Source organism: Protopterus annectens, chromosome 1.part2 (assembly GCF_019279795.1).
Source record: "Protopterus annectens isolate FY-2018-M chromosome 1.part2, PAN1.0, whole genome shotgun sequence".
Classification (NCBI taxonomy): Eukaryota; Metazoa; Chordata; order Ceratodontiformes; family Protopteridae; genus Protopterus; species Protopterus annectens.
Window position 1 is genome coordinate 976,479,144 of NC_056727.1, and position 21,845 is coordinate 976,500,988.

General features: G+C 40.1%; 1 protein-coding gene across 1 annotated transcript in view; it reads right to left on the reverse strand.

The window, feature by feature from the left end:
* Positions 1-21,634, reverse strand: part of KIAA1522 (KIAA1522 ortholog) — a 1,150,531-nt gene extending 1,128,897 nt beyond the window's left edge. Inside the window, exon 1 of the mRNA XM_044059935.1 lies at positions 20,760-21,634. Within this exon, the coding sequence (XP_043915870.1) occupies positions 20,760-21,013 (254 nt within the window). The 5' untranslated portion in view covers positions 21,014-21,634. The remainder of the gene's footprint in view (positions 1-20,759) is intronic.
* Between the last annotated feature and the right edge of the window lie 211 nt (positions 21,635-21,845).

The window sequence follows — 21,845 nt, forward strand, 5'->3', positions numbered from 1 at the left end:
CTCTGGTGGGAGTGTTGACCGTTGTTCCAGGGAATCTGAGTTTATAAATTCTAGGAAATTTTGGGCAAGGGAGTTAGTACTCGAGTAGTTCTCCCAGTTAATGTTTGGGTAGTTGAAAATCACCCAATATTAGGGTGTTTGGTAGGACCTTTATGTTACCCAGTGTTTCCAGAAATGCGGAATGGGGGTTGTGGGACATGGTGGGTGATCTGTAGCAAGCTACAATTTGAATTGCAGTTTTGCCCGTTGTTAGTTGCACATGGATAATCTCTGAAGCATCGTGCTGTGCCACTAACCTGGAGGTGTGGGTATCCTTTATGAATATGGATACTCCTCCGCCTTTTGTATTTCGGTCCGAGTTCTGTATGTTACGCATTGTAGCCTGGTAGTGTTGGGGTGTTCTCTGGAGCCTTAAACCAGGCTTCTGTTACTGCACATATCGATTTTCTCCATACGGAGGAGTGCCCCGAGTGCATGCATTTTGAGGTTTAGACATCTGGCATTGAGTAGTAGTACCCTCAGATTTTTATTACTTGTGCTACTTACGGCAGTGGGTTTGTCTTTTGAGCCTTGCCTAAAAAAGGCACTACGGGGGTGGCAAGAGCCTTGGCCTGTATTCAAAACCCTAAGGGTGACAGGTGCAAGCAGTCTCTAGCGAAGAAGCATAGCTTGTCGAGCATGTCATCCCAGGCAGACAGACACTGGATCCCCTTTGAATGACACCAGAAACTTAGCCATTTGTTGAAATTGATAATTTTTTCTTTATACCATGGTATCATTCTTGGTGAGGGCAGGATGCTGCTCAGGGTCAGGGTCATACCGGCCTGGGCTACGTGATCATACAGCTCTTCCAGGTGTCTTTTCATGTAGTCCAGGGAGGTACGGCTCAGGTCATTCACATTAACATGGACAATGACAAGAGTCGTATTTGTACTTGTTCTGGAGTGACCCGAGTGCTTGTGTTATGTGACGGATCCTGGCACCCGACAGGCAGCTAACAGTAACCTTCTCCTTATTCAGCCTTGTGAGTGGGACTTCAGTGTGTCTGACTATAGAGTCACCTATTACTAGTATGTTGGGTATGTTATTTTGCCACGAGGGCTGTGATTGCGTGGCACACTGGTTTTGTGAAGTATGTGTTTCATGGTTTGTGTTGGGAGGTGGAGGTTGCCTGGATGTCTGCTTTGGAGATTCACCAGCTGGACTGGAGAGTACACCTGAAACTGCCCTTTACTGTACCTATCCAGGCATGTCCAAACAGTAAACATTTTACTGAATGGCTGGCAAGGTCGAATAGAGAGCCTTGTCCTTCTGTAGTGCTAGGGTTTATAAGTGCTTGCTATAAGTTTTGAGCAAGTGCCGGGCTGAGAAATGAATGGCTTGAGTGCTTAAGTTGAAAGTTTGTCTAGTTCCAGACTTTGTGGAGCCAGGAATAGTTATACCCTAGCTAACTGGCACTCCCCAGCACACAAAACCGGGCAAATGTGGTTTTTATAGCAGGGAAATGAAAGAGAGAAATTAGCCCAAAATGGCCAATACACTACTACTTTCTGGGCTGAAAACACTCCTCCAGGGACAGATAGGCTGCTCAAAGCTCCCTCTCTCACAGGTGAGCAGAGAAACTTCCTTCTATCAAAGTAAAGTATGGGCAAACACAGAGATTTGTAACACAGCCCTGAATTCTGCACTGGTCATTACTATAAACTATACATGTCCTTACAATCAACTTTTGAGGGGGGGGGGTGAGAAAATAAATGGAATTCCATCTCCTTTCATCAAAAAATAACTAAAGAAGTGTCACTAGACTAATAGCAAAAGAAAAATTAGCACTCATTAAAAACTGCAGATACTTGAACATTAGAAATGTAGCCTCTGGCCACTTTCCCCCATATCAGGAAGATTTTGCAACAGGAAGTTAACAAATGCTGGGCAAAGTAGTGCACTAGGAAAGGAGGGCAAATACGCCAGCCCGGGAAAGGTTCAAAACCTAGTACCACCACTGCTTCAGGGCACAAGCTCCATCAGTTCTTGCAGACCTCTTGAATAGCATATCTGCAGCACTGACCTATAATGCTCTCCAAATTATCCATCCTAAGGCATTACTGTAAAAGTGCCAGAATGTGGACACTACACTTGGGTCAACAGGAGCTTGGACCCAGAACACAGCAGACTACAGGCATGCTAAAGTCATTTAAACAGTATTACAGACAAGGTAAACCTGCATTTGAACTAAAAATTAAATGGCTGTGCACTCTGCACCCAGACGCTGGTTGCCTTTACTCAGATACTTCTAATACAAAAGGCCACAAAGGCCACAATGTGCCTCGTGGTTCTTCTCTGCAAACTCTTATGGATTAAGCCATCAAAGTACTGAACATCATCAACTTACCACAGCATGCACCTTACCGCCATCAGTGAAAAAACGTCTAATTAATGCAGTTATTGGACTGCAGAAATCCTGAAATCAGAGAACATTGTCAGTACTGGGTACAGGGAGAATGTATTAGCAAATTAAAATCTAAAGTATATATACCATTAACCATTTAGTAGGCTTGAAATGTATTTAACAGAACTTAAGACTTGCTTAGTAGTTGCTGTCAGTAACTTCATTCATTTTTTGGGCTGTCCAGGGATAATTTTAAATCACAAAATGGCCCATTGGCAAACATGCGGAACAACAAAATATATCTTTGTTATTGCATATTTGTAGCATAACCAAAAGTTCACACTATAGGAAAGCTGTTTATATTACTAGGATAGATGTTATTTGTATAGGTAGCACAAAGAAGAAGCATAAGAAGTTCATCTGTGAAGGACAGGTGACTTCAGATAAACAAGAGGTTCCACTTCCAGGTGCCAGTCGTAACATGGCAACCACATACCAATTTATAGGGTAATCTTGGCAAACTAAACTCCAATGTTGCTAGAACTTTGCAAATACACGAAGTGCAGTGTGTAGCTGAGAAATTAGATGGGAAGTAGTAAGCACTGGAAAGAAATGAGATGGGAAGTAGTAAGCACTGGAAAGAAAAGAGAGGAAAAAATAGCTAATGTGCAAGACCATTTATTAAGAAAGAACATGTTGCCTTGAGAAGATATCCAGATTATTTATGTGAATGGTAATGCTGCTCATGAAATTTAGAGAGTTTATAAATACATGAAACTTTTCCTAATGAGGCTGTGAAGTGTTTTGGTGGTGTTATATTCCACAAGTTTGAGTAAAGTTTTCGCAACTGCTAGTTTTTGAGGCAAAGAAAATGGTGTGAAACACTGCTGACAGGCCAAAAAGTGGGTGGTAGGCAAAGGACAGTGTACCATCCAACCAAGTGCAATCATATCAACGTACTGAAGTCTAGATCTATTTAGGTCACTGCCAAAACAATTCCACAAGGAACAAGTCTCCAATGGAGCTCAGGAAGTTGGCACTGTATCTTCCAATGGGCGGAGTCTAAGCTTTTTGAAATAATTTAACTTGTCCTCACATTTCAAAACAAATGTTCATATCTCTGGAACCATAGGGGTTATGAAAGAAGTATAAATGCCAAAGCCTTCAGTACAAACTGAATTTATAGTGGTAGTATTCTTTAGGTTCTAGATCTTAAACTGAATTTTATAATTCACAGCAAACAAATACAGTAACTATTACATTTATTATATTTTGTAAACTTAAAGCAACCACTCTAGATACACACATACTGTCAGCCACATTTTATTCATTTAGCTGACACCTTTCATATGAGGCTACAGAGTTCTGTCTGCTTTACTTAGTTGTTGAAATATTTAGAAAAATGTGAAAATTATATCTATATAAATTAATATATATAAAAAAAAAAAAAAAAAAAAAACAGTTAAATCTCTCTTTACCTGCACTAGACAAAGGTCAAATATTAATGCAAGTTGAGTTTGTCATTGTGTAAGCATTAAGAGGACATATTTTAAAACTTTGTACATGGTTTGGAATTATTGATGCAAATATGAACAAGCAATATTGTGTCAGGAGGAGTTAACTGCAGATGCACCTGGAGGCGTCACTCTGACGTAATGAGTTAACTAGAACTTCATCTGAATTAAAAAACACGTACATACTGAAATTTTAAAAAGTGTCATGTAGTCACATGATTCAATCCAACCAATGATATTAACTCAATCTTGCTAATTTTGAGTTATCTAACAATCATTAATAAGACAGTGCGCATTAAAAATACAAAATGCAATTTGAAGGTTTAATTTATGTCATCTGCCTCAGGCAAAACTTGAAAAACTTCAAATATGAAATATTAGTACTTGTATAACAGCATTAATATCTCACAGTTTGTGCCAAAAGAAAACATTTAATGGTTTATGGATTCACTGAGGTCAGGTGGTTTGTCAACTAAAATGTCCAGCTTTGACAAAAGTCATTCATGCTTACTGAGTCAAGCACAAAAACTGGAATTTTCTGAAAGTTGCACATGCAAGTGAATGTCTGCCAAGGGCATTAACAGTATCTTTCTTCTCGACAGCCAAACAAATGCCCATAAATTCTTCTGGACAGCTTTATTACAGTTTTCCCTACATAAAAATCTGGGCATGAACCACAGGCTGCCAGGTAAACCAATCCATGTGCATTACAGTTGTACCTGGCTCCAGCCCAAAAGGTTAAAATTCAATGCCCACATGTGTACATTAAGTGTCGGATATAAAATCGGCACTGCTTACACTTGCCGCACTTGTATGTGCCAAAAGGAAATTTGTATGTCAGTTGATCCTTTATGCTCAATTTCTAGTAAGGATTTCTCATTTTGACTTCTTTTGTAAGTGAACACAGGACTTCCACCCAAGATCTTACATAATTCCACATTTCCCCAAAATGTCTTTCCAATTCTCCTTAAATATACCCCGGATCACAAACATATCAGTACAAACTGGAAGTGGGAAAGCTCTGCTGTACTTCTCTACTGAATTATTAAGGGTGGTAACTGGCTCTCCCCCATCCAAATCTTACATAGACTTGGTTTCCTCAGAACAAGTCTCGCTTTATTCGATCTTCTCTTCCATGTAAAGTGTTCCACCTGCAAGGCCTAGCTGACAACTTGTTTTTACTAAGTAAACTCCTACTTGCACATTTAGCAAGGTAACTGGTCTGACATCCCCTAAGGACATCAAGTATTTCAGCAACATGGCTTATTGTCTTATCCCATGTGCCTTCATTACAGGAGAGATGGATAGATAAGGTATCACACAGTGAAGACCCCAGCCAGCTTGGTTAGGTTTTTCTTGTAGTTTTTATTAACTGGTTTCCCTATGTGACCTCTTTACTCTTTGGCTTGGATGTTGGTTGGGGCACTTTGCAGACACCTTAATGGTTACAGAACTGGGTTTAAAAGACCCTGTCTTTCTGAAGTATAGCCAAACAGTCCACTTATGCTGTGCTGATGAGGTCATAAAAAGGTTAAAACATGCATGTCCACAGCTAGTGGGGTTTGGCTTTATTGGCCTGAATGAATCCATAGACTTAAAAAGGGCAAGAGAGGTCATGGACATTCAGACACTATATAGTTGAAACGCTTGATGTCTTTAAGCAGTCATTTGCATATATCCCATGGGCCTGTATTGCAGAATGTTTAAGGTATCACAGTGAAAACTCTAGCTTGGCTAGGTTTTTCTTGTAGTTTCAACTTCAAAAAAAGATAGGTTACATAAATTTCCTTCAGAACACGACCAATGCACCATCTTCAACACAGCCGTTCCATTTAAAATGTGCTGGTGTTGATGGTCTTTGGTAAAGAAGAAACTGCCCTTTTGATTTACAGAGATCGCTTTCCTTAAGATGTTCTGCAATGGTTTTAGTCAGCTGAGGCGTTTTAAGCTCTAAAGTCTTTTCTTGACTAGGGAAGAATATATTTGGAGACGCAATAGTGTGTTGTGGAAGTGAAAGCAAAAGCCATGATGTCTAAAGAGTATGTAATTCAGTTCCAGCTGCAGAGGTATGTGGCACAGAGTATTTCTTGTCCTCAGCCTGAAAAGGACCTGGCATGAGATCACAAAGGCTCCGGTTTAAAATGGGAATTTCAAAACATGTAAGGTGACACTGCATTCAAACAGACTATTACATCTAGTAAGAGAAACACTCAATGTATCCCAGGCTGTCCACAATCAGAAACTGCCAATAAAAAGTCCCATGCCAACAAAACAAGACTCAAGCTAACAACTTGTCTGGGGAATGATATATGATATACTATAATATAAATTATAACTGCCAGAACCCTCATCCACTCACTAAAGGTACCTTAGTTTAATAATATGTGAGCATTCTCAAAAGTATTATTTCTTTTCAAAGCTCGACACTGTGACATTCACAGATAACCCCATTTCTAATATTAGAGGCTAAAAGATGTTTTATTCTCATATTGGCTAGAGAATCAATTTGCTAACTTCTTTTATGACAGACCATAGCCGAATCCTTGTTTAGCTCAACCACGTTAGGGAAAATAGCTTGGGTAGGCTGTAGCTACGTCTTACCAAATTCCACAACAACAGAGATGGATGACATTTCTAAACATTTTTTACACTTTTGAACATGCAAAGGTCACTTTATTTTCCTCAATAAAACTTAAATCAGCTAAACCACAACCCTGTGCCAGCTAAACCACAACCCTGTGCTTTACAACACACAATAGAATAATTTTGAAACATCAAATGTGTACCTACTTTTACCATACCAAATGACTACCAGTAATCACACAATGCTGGTTAGATGGTCATAGACAGCCCCTTTAGATGTATGCACAGAACATTCAAATTCCTCAAAAGTTCTATTATTGTATTTTCCCCCCACACCTCAAAATAAAATAAAAAATGCATGCAGAGAAACTAGTGCTGAAAACTTGTTCAGGTTTATTACAGAAGAGATCCCTATGAAGTAAGAGCCCCTAACCATCAATTGTCGAGTTTGCCCTTCCCAAAAGTAGTGCATCCCATACCTTTGATTGACAAAATGAGAGAAGGGGAAAAAAGTCTTATGTCATTTTAATACTATGGTAACATTTCACAATTCACAGTTGGAGAAAAAACAGAGGTAGGATAAAGGCTGTGTTAGCAAAATGATGACATGCATAAGATGATGTAGACAGAGGGATACAGTAAGCAGGGGAGGAAGGAGAGTGATGCCCTGGGAAAATAAAGAACAAGCCAAAAGGCCAACTACAACACGGGTGGGTGAAGGGGAAAAAACACTCCCTACCCCATCTGAAGTGCTCAATGGATGTCTTATGGGAAAGAAGAAAAAGATAAGAGACATTAGGAATACAGAAAAGCCTAAACACTCATCATGTCAGAAGGTACAGGCAGAAAACTTTGATCAGATTTTGAGGTACGTAAGACAGTAAAAATCCCCTACTGTATCCCAAAGGTTAAAAAAAGTGTGTGTGTGTGTGTGTTTTATTTTGGAGCTTAAAAATGTGAGCAAGGCTGTATGCATGTTTCACTAGATCTAGCAAAGGCATTACAATGTATGTAAACTGCAGCACACTCCTACACAAGCAGTTGGAAGTAATTTTTTACCCTTAGAGAACCAAATAATAGTTACATGTGCAGTGAACTTATTTATTTTTACTAGGCCCTACCACTAACATTTGCACAGAAAATTCAATAGCCAAAGAGAAACTGCTCAGTCTCTATCCAATTAGGTCTGTAATACTGTGTCATTCTAAAGGGGTCCAATACTTGGTCTTCACCCATCACCTCTAGGCTTACAGATATTGGCCAAAACACTATCCACCCCATATAGTGCCTTCTTTTAAGCACTGCCAAAACAAACAAACCTTCCAACATAACAAAAGCTACTCAAGCCAAACTAAAGGTGTTGCTGCTCAATGCTAGGAGACAACAAGAAACTGCAGTCCCTGGAAGCTCTCCTCAGCCTAGAGAATGCAGGCATCTATGGAGTTACTGAAACATGGATTCAAAGCCTCGGAAAACAGTCTGGGGGTGCATGGCTATAATGCCTTTCATACATTCTGACCACCCACTAAACACACAAGAGCTAAATAGGGAGATGTATCGATTTGCATGCGGGATAAGCACACCTCAAAGCTGGTCAAACAACATGACATGCTTGAGCTACTTCATGTCCAACTAACCATGGGAAAAATCCATTAACCATAATCTTGCTAGCTACAGGTCCCCCACCATGAACCAGGAAACCCATGCATCATACATGAAGTTACTAGAATCACTCACATTCCAGCCACTACCATACTCGTGGGTTATTTTAGCTACCCTTCCATTAACTGGGAAGCATACACAACAAGTAACATGTAGGCCCAAAGATTTCAAAGATTTCTTAGCTTAATTCAAATTGCACTGAAGCAGCTAGTCTGCACTCCCACTAGGGGAACAAATATCCTAGATCTGGTACTCACAAATATGGGAGTGTGCTCCCCCCAAGTGTTATGTCCTCACTAGTAAGATCAGATCATCTCCTTTTGAAATTAAACATAAAACTAGTCCCCCACCTAACTACATAAACTTTAAGAACTTCTCTAAGGTAAATTACCTCCTATTAAGGGATGGCATAGCTAGATTCCAAGGTGCCCCAAATCCACAAAGCAGAGAAAGCTATGCAGAGGCAAACTCAAAAACCCTGTATGACCATATAAGCAACTGCATAAAAATGGCAGTATCAGATGAAAATTGACACAGGTCAAAACAGCAAAAAACAAGCCACTCTGGTGGACCACTGGTATTAATAGGTCGTACAACAAAAGAAAGAAAATCCTGTTGGGAAATGAGAGAATGTGCACAACAGACCAAAAAAGTCCACATTACTCTAAAACAAATCAGGATACTAGTCATGTCTCTGAAAGCAGACTTTGAGGTAAAAATGGCCTCCAACGTTAAGGATAACCATAACACATTTTCAGTTATGTCCGCAATCTTAAGGGCAACACCCAACAATGAGTGGAATTAGTTGTAGATGGCATCACCTATACTCAGCTGGAAGACACAGCAAATCTTGTGCCTAACAAATTCAGCTCAAATTTCATCTCCCCATCAGCACAAGTTCTCCCCCCAAAAATTCCCTCCACCACTCAATCTCCGTTTACTACTAAAGGATGGGTTGCCACTGTGCTCTCTAAAGCAAAAAAACACAGCTTCAGTGGGGCCTGACAATTTAACAGGTTGCCTCAAACAGCTTAAACCTGGACTTATCGGATCCTTTAGGATCTCTATTTAACCACAGCCTCCAGACTGGCCTTTTCTCGATATAGTGGAGGACAGCAACAACCATCCCTCTGCATAAAGGGAAATCAGCTACTGTCCTGGAAAATTTCAGACCCACAAGTCTTATATGCAAAGTCTTGAAAAGAATAATCATGGACCTGATAAATAATGACAGGAGACCACCAAACACTGGATCCGACCCAATTCAGCTTTGTCAGGGGCAGGTCATGCAAACTAAATCTGGGGGATTTCTTTGAGAAAGTCACTAAGGTCATGGATGAGGGTAAAACAGTACATGGCCCCTACCTCAACCTGGCCAAGACATCCAACACAATTCCTCACATAGGTAAGTCAAATACCCCTGCAAATTACAACATCAATAACATGCCCCTTAGAGTGGACTCAGAGGTACACAGCTAGACAATAACCTGAAATTTGACTGCCATCTGTCCACAGTGGTGAGGAAATCCTTTTGTGTGGCACACCTTACAAGTAAATACATGGCATCCAGATCCAAGGAAATTATAGTCCTGCTGTATTTAATTAATTAGACCAATAATTGAGTACAATGTGCCATTTGGCATGTACTTGACTTGGTACGTACAGCAGCTGGAGCAACCTCAGATGTTCCTCACAAAGAAAACACAGGGTGTAAACATGAGCTCTGTGGATAGCCAAAAAGCCCTATCCCTTTACTCTGTGTCCAACTGACTATTAAGGAGTGACCTATGCCTGACCTACAAGGCACTCACAGATCGAACCCTGATGGAGCTGCTATACATCCACAAATCAAACAGCACAAGGGTCACCCGATCTAGGGATTTAACCTTAGTCAGCAACTCAAACAAAACATGTGTGTGTGTGTGTGTGTGTGTGTGAGTGACAGAGGTGTGTCTCAGAGAACAGGCTTCCTATTCATATTAAGCAGAGCCCTTCCCTGGCCCTTTCCAAAGGCAACACAGATCAATGGATGGAGAATCACAAATTCATACCTGGGGTGGTGCCTACGCCCCTTATGGACAGGGACAATCTGTAAGATACACAATGGACAGGCACAGATCCATGCCATCCTCTTGCACCTAGGAGCCACATTTGGGTAAAATCAGGTTACATTGTTAGCTTAAGGGCCTTAAAAAACCTAGCCAGACTAGCATAGGTTCATAGGAAGAGATTACTAAGCTGTAAGAATGCAATACTTTCTACCCAGGAAAAGGCCATCCATAACTGTATCCACAAGTCACAGTCAGTTTTACTTGCTCATTCACTCACAGATTACATACTTAACCCAAGGCAGGACACTGGCAAGCCAGAATCTATCCTAGCACTTACTGGGCACAAGGCAGAGAAATGAATCCTGAATGGACACCCAACCTACTGCAGGACAAATACACCTATGAGCTATTCAGAGAAATACCAAATTAATGCATGGCATATTACTTTGATACTTAAAAAAAAAAAAAAAAACAGATGAACACAGTGAGTATTTGCAAACTCAGTAGAGAAGTCACCTCAGCCAAGAACCAAGAAAGGTTAAGTGCCGGGAGACAGAAAAATCACTGCATTATGCTGCTCAGACAGTTTTATCTTCACACTTTTATCAACAATAGTAGTCAACAGGCCATGGTGGTGCAGCGGTTAGTGTTGTCGCCTCACAGCAAGAGGTTCTCTGGTGTGATTCTCGGCTGGAGCGCCTTATGTGTGGAGTCTGCATGTCCTCCCCACAGTCAAGTGATGTTTAAAGACATGTAGGTAGGTGTGTGCATGAATAGGTGTGCCTTCTTTGAAGGTTGGGCATTGGGCTGTGACTGTAAAAATCCACTGCCAATCATTAGCGGACCAGAGTTCAGCTGTGGCAACCCCTAACCGGGAAAAGCCGAAAGACATTAGTTTAGTAATCAACATTCACAAATTACCACAGAGAACTAGACTTTCTCTGTAGCAAATGCCAAACCTTTACATCACAGCACAGTTCTAACAATGTTTCAAGTTCATACATTACAGTACAGCAGAAATTCTTTCCTGTTGCTAAAGCACTTTTATGCTACAAAACTTTTCCATCTCATTACTAACCAATAACCACCATGTACCCTAAACACAGCCCCACTGCTATTACTAGACAGTCATCAAGGATAGCGTACGAGTACACTGTTACCGCTACTGGCCATTAGCCAGCAGAGTTTTGCTGAGGGCTAAGACATTGCATGTAATATCAGCTGCCTCTTTTAAAGATTTGAGCAAGGGAAAAGAAGGTGGCAACCGTTTCTTGTACACTTATCAACTTGGAAATGCTAATGGGGCCACTGCAGTCATTGCGTCTGCATGTTGTCTAGCTAGAGAGAGAGAGCTTGGGAAACAGAAAAGAAAAAAAAAAGCTGGTACATCTTACCTACAAAAAGACTAATGCATGAATATGCAACTGAAAAAGTGCCTTGCCCCAATCTCACTCATGCAGAATAGTAATGGGCACAGTAAATCCAGAATAGCATACTGCTAGAAGATTACTCCTCTAGTGATCAGTGACAAAGTGACTGTAAGTAACACAAGAGTCCGCTCATAAAATGGCACATGGCAACTTATCCAGGCACCTAGAAGTATACTAGACGACATTACATTTCTTGTTGCAGAAGACATTTTACTACAGTATCAAGACATTGATACCAGTGCAGTTTCATAGAACCCTGTAAATGTACCAATGCTACACTACTGTTTGGATGAATTTCTACATAGTGAAGTGGTGAAGCACGTAACTGCTTAAGGGTGTGTGTATCCTACAATACACTACACTGACATCCTATATTCAGAATTGGGATTCTGCCCTACGATTACCACTTTCCAGGATAAGATCAAATGCTTCCATGACCCTCAACAGCATAAATCCATTCATTTTTGATGCTTGCTTTAATAAACACGGATGCCAAGGACTGCTACAATTCCCAGCTATAAGGATCCTAATTGAAACCACAGGAACAAGGGGTAAAACGACTGCTTATATGCCACTGCCTCACTCACTTTTCAAAACAGCAGCTTGCATTTTTGCTAATTTCTCATCCTTGCATCTCTAATGTTACCTTGTAAGTGTAGACAAATCCAACTGGAAAATAAAAGCACAAATACTGTCTAACTTTATTAAAGTAATGTTTAAATAACTGCTACTAAATTGCAATGCAAGTACTGCAAAACTGCAACTTACTGAAAATCACTCAAAGCATGAAACATGCTTACGAATTTTCAAAACAGGATTAATTCCACAAGCAGGCTGCTCTCCTCCTTGTCACATTCCCTTCAGGCTAACTTCTGGCTTGTCAAACAAGTGCACAATAAAGTATGTGTTTGTCAACGCTGCACAAATGAGCATGGAAATCCCCAACTGATCAAAACAGCTTCTTTGCTATGTAGGATATATTTCAGATGTTTGCATGTCCGAGTGCTCAACACCTCTCTCTTTGTCTGCGTGTCAGGGAGTTTTGAATAAGTGTTTAAGGGTATATGGAGTGTTTTCTGTAAGAGTGGGTTTACGGTGTGGTCAAGAGGTGTGACATCCAGCAGTGTTCAAGTCCCAAGAGGGTGCGATGTAGTCAAGAGGCAAGGTATCAAGTAATGCGTGCAGTTTTTGTGATGTAGGAGTCAAAAAGCATGCTGTATCTGCGAGTTCAGTCCGGACGTTTTACTGAAAAAGGTAGGCCATAAAGTGCTGTTTATTGCGTTCGTAATTTGTACACACAGGCATGTGTACGACTGCTTAGGTGTGGTGACTGCAGTCTTGAGTGGCTGGCTGCTTGTAGTGTGCGTATGGTGTCAGGAAAGTTCCAGCGGTTGTGTGTATCTACATATGTGTGAGAGACCGTGATCATTTAGGGATTTGGTTGGTTTGGTCCAAGTGGGCTAGCAGTGTGTGCATGTGCACCACTGAGTGAGCTGATCAGCTGTTTTCTGAGAAAGTGGTACAAGATGGGCATTTGTATGATCCTGTGTCTGAGTGGCACTTATGCCAAGGTAAGTGCAATCAGAGCTGGTGACACTAATTTAGGAGCGAGTAGCTGGTATGCCCCATTACTAAGCGTGTTTTGTTGCGACTGGGTGCACAGATGTTGAGCACTAGGTTGGCGCATATTTGTGGGAGTGTGTTTTGCAGATTAGTCAATGCGTTTTTTTGACTAAGCAGTTGTCATATGGCCTGCTCATGCTATTAAGCACTACATCCCTACAAGCATACAGACTCATTTATAATACCAGGTAAAATATACCAAGCATGTATGCTTTCCATCTAATATCACCTTATATTAGCTAAAAGTAGGGAAAATGAACAAAGGCCTGACTCAACTTTCGGGTTTTTAACTAACACTCTGGATCCCACCCAGTTCGGGTTTGTGAAAGGTGAAAGGCAGATCATGCCTCCTGAACCCAATAGACTTCTTTGAGGCCGTCACCAAAGCCGTAGAGGAGGGTAAAGTGGTTCACACAGCCTATCTTGACCTCGCCAAGGCTTTAGACACCATCCCCCATTCTGGAATTATAGCTAAACTCAATAAACTAGGCATAAATCCCTACGTCACAAGATGATTTGCCAACTGGCTCACTGACAGAATCCACACTGTAAAAGTTGCAGACTCCAAATCTGACCTCAAACCAGTGACAAGTGGAGTACCATAGGGTTCCGTTCTGGGACCGCTCCTGTTTGGTATCTACTTCTCTGAAGTACATGCTAACATAGAAGGCCTCTAGCTAACGAAGTTCGCAGATGACTGCAAACTAGGAGCCATAGTCAAGTCCCCAAATGATGTGAACATCCTACAGAAGGGCGCCTCTGGGACAGATGCCTGGTGTCAGAGCCATGGCCTCAAGCTCAATGCCAAAAAGTGCAGTGTCATCTCCTTTGGTAAAAACTCTGTACCCATGAACTACCACATAGGCAGCAATCTACTTAAGACCGAATGCGTGATAAGAGACCTTGGGACCCAGGTGGACAGTAGTCTCTCCTTTGATAGTCACATTGCCACAGTAGTCAGGAAGTCCTTCTACGGGGCACACGTCATCATAAAAAGGGACCTAAACCTTGTCACCACAATAAACAGGACATGCCGGAGGGATAGATTCCTGTCCCAGAGACTTCCCATACTCTGGAACAGGCAGCCCATCTATGTCAAGCAAAGTTCTTCATTAGCACTCTCAAGAAAAATCTTGATGAGTGGATGGGAAATAGGAAATGCACCCCGGGGATCATTTCTGTGTCTCTTGCTCATATCAGTGGCACATAAAAATAACTTTCTTGGGTGGCGTAAGCCAGGGAACCTTGTTGGCTAGGCTTGCATAGGCCCTTGGGCCGATAGCCTAGTGCCTACCTATGAACAGACTACATACAAATAAAGCTACATTACAATGATGTTGCTTTTCTGAAAGTAAGTAAATATACTCTACTTGTTATATTAACATGCTCCCTGAACTTTTTGGAATGTAAAGCTTTGTTTGAGACTATGTAAATGTGGTATATCATAGAAAGGATTACCCCCACAAGAACTCATTTAGGTTTATAACCAATAGGGACAAGCAAAGCTTCTGCAAGTAGCGCAACACAACACAGAATGACACTGCTTAATAAAATCTCACCATACACCTCACAGTGCAATCACATGGGAGTTATGCAATAAATAAGCAACAATTCATACTTTTTCCACACACCAGCCCTTAGCAATAACTACCTAATGTCAGCCTGTTTCAGAACACACTTGAAATGGTTCATTCGCAGTATTCCTGGCCAGAAAAAGTTTGGAGCCAATCCACATGAAGAAATATGGGAATGCAAAAACACACACATGATTTGCATACACCCCTTCTTTTGTAAAACATAGCCAACACAAATCAGTACAGCAAATTTTCAGCATATTCAAGCACTGTTCTTTGACAATAAGAATATCACATCACCACTGGCAAGAATGTTTTTACATAATGTACAACCATGCACCATTTTAATTATTTGAATATTTTACAAAAACAATCTACAGTTGTGGGTTTAAGCCAAGAAGACTATATGCAATGTATCCAAACTACAGGAACATTTTTTTTTTAATAATGTTGGTCATCAGCTATATGCCAATGCCATAATATGAATTAACACTGGACAATCAGGTGTGTAAATTCCTGACGTCTCTGTCAAGTTTCAACCAAAATTACAGAAGTTGTACAAAGACCCTCAGTATCTTAAAAATGTACTGAACTTACAATTAAAATTAATCTGATAAATAGTTAATTTGGATTCAGTATGATTTATCTGATGAATAAATGTTTAATGTTCATTTAGATTCAATACATACCAGATAACTAAGCTGATCTTTTTCAGATACTTTTCATGACGACTCAGGTCACAAGGCAAAGGTAAACAGAGCAATTATTGGAAAGTTTAGGAGTAACCAATCACTCAGTCATTAAATTTTTTGGGCTGGAATATTCAGAAAACTTAAATCGCACACATGGTAAGCATGTAAACCCCACACAGCCAGTGGCCAGAGATCAGGCTTGAACTCTAAGCCAGCATAACATTATGGAAAGCAATTCCTTTTATATATATATATATATATATATATATATATATATATATATATATATATATATATATATATATATATATATATATATACACATACATACATACATACATACATACACACACAATTATATATATATATATATATATATATATATATATATATATATATATATATATATATATATACACACACACACACACACACACACACACACACACACACAATCCAGGTCTTTTGTTAAAAAAAAAAAAAAAACACTAGATCAATTCTAATCAACTACTTTAAAGTCTTCATAAATCATGCCAGCACAAGTTTAGTCCTAACACTAGGATTCCCTGTACTATTACAAGTCAGACAGCAGTTTAAAGTTATGAAACATCCTTAGCTTGCAATAACCAGAAGGAATGATTTTCTGCATCCATAAAACATTGATGTTTAAGAAAGTCAACTTAAAGTCCCATGGGCGTTTCTTCACTCTGCAGAGACGCATTACTAGCAACATTTTTGTCAAGAGACTAGCTCCACGTATGCTAGTTAACAGAACAGTGCACTAGCCACAGATTGCCACTGCAGTCTTAAAATGACCACTGCAGCTCTGTTAAACATTCACCGCTTCAACTTCTTTACCAAAGCCTAGTGTAGCTTTGTTATTGTAGTTCTAAACCAATGGTTTGTTTCCCAAAAATTCTACTTCATAATTCAACTAAACATACTTTAATATTTGATTCCAAAGCACCAATTCAAAATCAACATTTTTCTTTACATTCCAGAATTTCTCAGCAAGGTAGGACTTTTCTTGTGATGGTGGGGGTACTTTTAGTTCCATGGGGGGGGGGGGATATATTCCTTTAAATGACTTCATTGTGGACAAGTGGATGCTACGTTATAGCAAAGGTCACATAGAGCTGGCACCCTTACCACTATGTTGAAGTTTAGTTACAACCAAAGTTTGTTAAGCTGAGGGAAAACAACCTGAAAAAAAAAAAAAATTGACTTGGGGGGGGGGGGGGGGGTGAAACACAAGAAACATCCTGATATCTTTTTGACATCTTGCGAAACAAGGATATGCTTGTCGATAAAATCCTTGCTGTTACTTGGAAAGAAACTTGACAATAAGGATCTCAGAAGTTGTTCTGACACTACCAATAGTTGGTACTTAAGACCAGTAGCCAGAGCAAGGGGCCAGGAAATTGAATGTAAAAAAAAATGTACTTAATTTTTTTAAACAATATGCTAACCATAGCCACTTGCAGATTTAAAAACAGTACAAACCACTGCACTACTCTTACTGCACTCATTCCCAGAGACTTCTTTACATCAAAGCCCCGCCTCCTGGTTCAAGCACAGAGAGCCCAGGTTTTAAGCTACAAAGAACAGAGGTTGCCATGACAAACTTGAAATATGCTACACCCAGCATTACAAAATTGTTCACCCTAGCTGCCATACAAGTGAACATGCAGTTAAGCTTTATTGCACAGATTTTATTCAAATTCTCCTCAATTTGCATATTTAGGAACTATATCTGTATTATTATATCTGTATTATTTTAAAGTTGTATAAAACTTAAATGTTTAAAGATTCAGACTGTTGTAAACAAAGACAAGAGTAAGAAATGTAATTCTGATAAATAAATACATATAAATCTAACAGGTAAATTTTCCACACAGCATGTTTGGGTACTAGGACGTTGGTGCAGAATAGCAAACTTGTCTTGCAACACTTCATACACAGACTGGAGAAAATGACGTGATGAAAGCGAAAATCCAGAAAAAAAGCAGGTTTTAAAATCAAGGAGAAACATACTACAGGAAGAACAAAACAGGCGATGTTTCTGTGTTCAGCTACATGTTCTGGAATTTTTCTGAGAAACATTTTCTTTCACTTTCAATAATAGGAACACAATGCAGACTACTGAAAGACCAGTTAGCAACAAAGGTTTCAGAAAGTTAAAAAAAGAAAAACAGTTTCTTCCAGGTGTGGCACTACTTGTAGCAACCTGTATTCTGTGTATGACCCCTGAATAAAATCAGTTAACACCTGTTTGCTCAGTAAATGCAGCTAGAGAGCAAAAGTTAACTTGGTAATTTCACAGCTACTCAAAATAAAATTACCTACACAGAAGTAAAATAAATCTGATGTTGGGAGGGGTTGGCACAGCACAAGCACATTTTATTCTGCCTCCTCTTACGCATCCAAACTACATATACAGCAACTGATTTGATTGGTTGTAGCCTTGCAATGTATCTTTTGTAACTAAGGGCTTGGCTAATTCTGGTCCAACAACATATCAAGTAATTAATCTGCATAGAATTGCAAGAAAAAATTACATGACTACCTATCTCTGAAAACTGGACACAGTCATCTAGCCTACCCCTGTTTAACAATACAGCTGTTATGAAGCAATATCATCCATTTTCAACATTAAGGACTTAAGCGTGTATATTCACTGTTGCCGATCCTTTTACCCTGCAGTACTTCACCTTTACATTAATCACATATGACACTACTGCCCTATACTGAAGATCTGTGGTTGAAGAACTTACAAACACTCTTGAGCAATTAACATGTTTCACGGCAGTAAATGTAAGTGCAAAACATAAATCTGAATAATACACTGTAAGGTAAGTAACCTGAAAAGTGCACTGAGGAAGTAAGGTTAGATTCCAAGATGCCATGTAAATTACACAAAATGTTATGAAAAACAGAATTCAAGTACACCACTATTAACCCCAGTACCTTACATGCCACTACAGAAATTAACATGCCACAATGATCTTGCACAAATTGCAAAGCAGTTTATGCCATAAATGTGCCACAATGTGCAAAAGATCCCAACCAAACTCTTGCAACATACTGTTCTACAGAGGTTCCCTGTGGATAATGGCACATTACACTAACATTATTACGCTGGAGTTCACCTCACTCACTTCAGGAACTCCAACTTATTCAGCAAGTCACCTCAGATCATGCTGTGCCTCATACCCCCCCCCGCCCCCCCAAACAAATGCACATATCTACTAACAATGAGAACTTCCGTTTGCCTTTCTCCTCAAAGGCATCTGCAGCCTCTTGCCTACCCCCACTTCCATAACATTCAAAAGCTTACCCGTATGGCTTGTGCAACATATTTACTGTTATTTTATTTATGTTTGGGTTGACAGTATGTTAGGCCAGCTAGGTCTACGGTCTCTTTTTGGGGTGACCAGAGGTGGTATTCATATGGACTAAATGAAGTTGCCAAGGCACTGGTGAAATTTCCCTATCTTTTTGAGAAGCACGATGGGATCTTTAACATCAATCTGAGCATCCCCAATTCAGGAAGTGGAGACCTTGGTTTAACACCATATCCAATTGATGGACACTAAGGAATTCAGCACAGTCCTTATGGTGCACTGCAACGTTATTACAGGGAGGAAATGATCCAAATGCCTGATGTAAGAATAGAACCCACAGTCCTTTGATATTCCAGAATTAAAGGCAAGTACATCACCTGAAGGGTCATTGACCTGTGCCATGGGGAGGATGTTAGTGCAGGCAATAACCTAGGAACTTGCTCATTTAATTAACCTGCTCCATGACCATTTTCAAACCCTGATCTTAGCCAATATAAATTAGCTTTTGCTTATCTTACTCAGTTTTCCCACAGTTGTACTACATTTTCTTTGCCCCAATTAATTCATAAAGTTAATCTTCCTCCATCAGTTGTCCAGCAAATGAGATTAGAGTGGTAACCTATAACTCAGTCTGCCCATTATGTTCCTCCATAACTTGTCCAGCAAATGAGCTTACTGTGTGGTAATCTATAACTGAGTCTTCCCATTATGTTCCTCAAAGTATCATAGTACAGAGTCTACCAAAGCTCACACTCGTTTACATGTTATCTGGGAGCCCACATTTCACCATGCCCTGTGTTCACCTTGCCCCACTACCTTCTCACTCAAGAATGGAACCTACATGTTATCCTGTGGTAAATATGTCTGCCAACAATTGCCAAGGCCACTTTCCTGTCACATTTAAGCTACTAAACTGCTCCTACTGTTTACTCCTAGCAGATGCCCTTCATCTTAGAGAAAGCAGTTACTCCTTGCAGTAATCCACAGATATGCCTAGCTAGACCACAATTCACTAAAGCAATAGTTCATAAAAGCAATGAAGTCCCTACCACAAAATATCCGAAAACGACCTACTCGGATCTCTTCGTAAGCAATATAAACATCAGTGCTTTGACACAGACTAGGCATTACACCAAGCAGGTAGCTAAGACTTGCACTAAACAGACCACCTTACTTCCTATCTCAACCAATCTATTTAGGCAATCATGAATCTGTAAATACGTACAATGGTACAATAACTGCTTATGCTAACAAAGATGACAGAATACCTACTCCACCACTATCAACTATTTCTGATGTTTACAAGTCTTCATTAAAGCTTATGGATGGCAACTATTTCTGATATTTGCAAAATGTTCATGAAATTGTTTGCACTAGACAGCATCACTGACTTTTAAATAATTCTGCTTGCTAGAAAGTACACGGCATTTATGCTAAAAGTTTCTTGCCTCTCTACTTCTGCATGTTCTTTTTCTGTATTAGTTTATATTACAAAGCAGTGACTATGCTGAAATCTGTAAATGCCTTCTGGCCCAGGTCGCGAAAGAAAATGGTCCAGGAACTAGACTACCTATCTGGTCAACAAATTAAAAAATACAAACAAGGACATATGTCACAGAAGTACGTCGTGTTCAGTTTCATTGTAATGACTACTACAATTAAAACATTGCCCTATTACTTGCTCATCTGAAATATACTAACCAGCACACAACACAAGACACATTATTCAGTGCATGAACCCACCCACAGAACTTTCTGTGCACTACAGGGGCCCAATTAAGCCACCTGCCCCAAACAAACTTACAACTTCAAGTCACCACTGAAACACATGATTTCTCACTCACTCACACACACACCACTATACATGTGGCCTTCCCATAAATTAAAGCTTCTTAACATACCTTTTGATTTTGACTTTCCAGTCTTCAGCTCAGATTTGGATTTTTTCTCTCCCCCCTTGGAAACTACATCTTCATTCTTCTTTTTCTTCTTCCTCTTTCCCCTTAACCAGCTGAAGGCCCTACGAAGAGTACTTGACTTAGACTTCTTAATTTTGGGAGCAGCTGTAGAAATACTTTCCTTTCCCAAATCCTCTGTGTTGCGGGGAGTTTCTACACCTGTTCGTATCAGCGCCTCTGAACCTTTTCTAGACATTCTTTGTAACCCCTTAGTTGGTCCAGCAGCTTATTTGCAAAGATACGTATACATCTGTACAACACAAGGTCATCCAGCGGTTTTGATTCTAACCTGGGCGGTAACGTGAAAGGTACTCCTTTAGTCCAACGGTTTAAACTGCACAAAAACAGGCGACGTCGAAGGTAACGAAAAGACTGTCGTTCGCTTTACAATACTTAAACCATTCCTGGCGTATCCAAGTTATTTAAAACCAGCACTGTGTCAATCCCAGGTAAAACAAAATAACAAACCGATCCCATCTCTGTGCTGTTCTTAGCTGCACGCCCTTAGTGGACCCCCAGACCTGTTGCATTGTACCTGTAAAGGCACAAACCTTGACATCGGGATTTCAGGCTCTTAAGTCAAGAAACCTACGGCAAACGGCACCTCCACGCAGGAACACTCGTCAGCCACAACCACCACTTTAGACAGCATGCAAAATAATCTCACAGTCGGACCGGTTTTCACACAGAAATCCTAAGGATAAACCAGGACAACTCCCGGGACTTTACCACCACCAATCCAGCTCAGAGAGGGAAAGGAGATGTTGAAAGCGAAGCGCATCCGCCCTCTTCGTGCGACGTCACCAGTTCGTTCCCGCCTACTTAGGAGCTCACTGCTCGTTCAGCTCGTAAAAGCAGGGTGCGTTCGTATTTATTTACAGAGACAGTCACTTCGTCGTGGTAAACTGCTGCATATCAACATAACGCGGACTCATTTACTCTAGATAGTAGTTTTACTCCACATAAATAGGCATAAGACAGTCTATTTAAAGGGCTGTTTATATATATATATATATATATATATATAT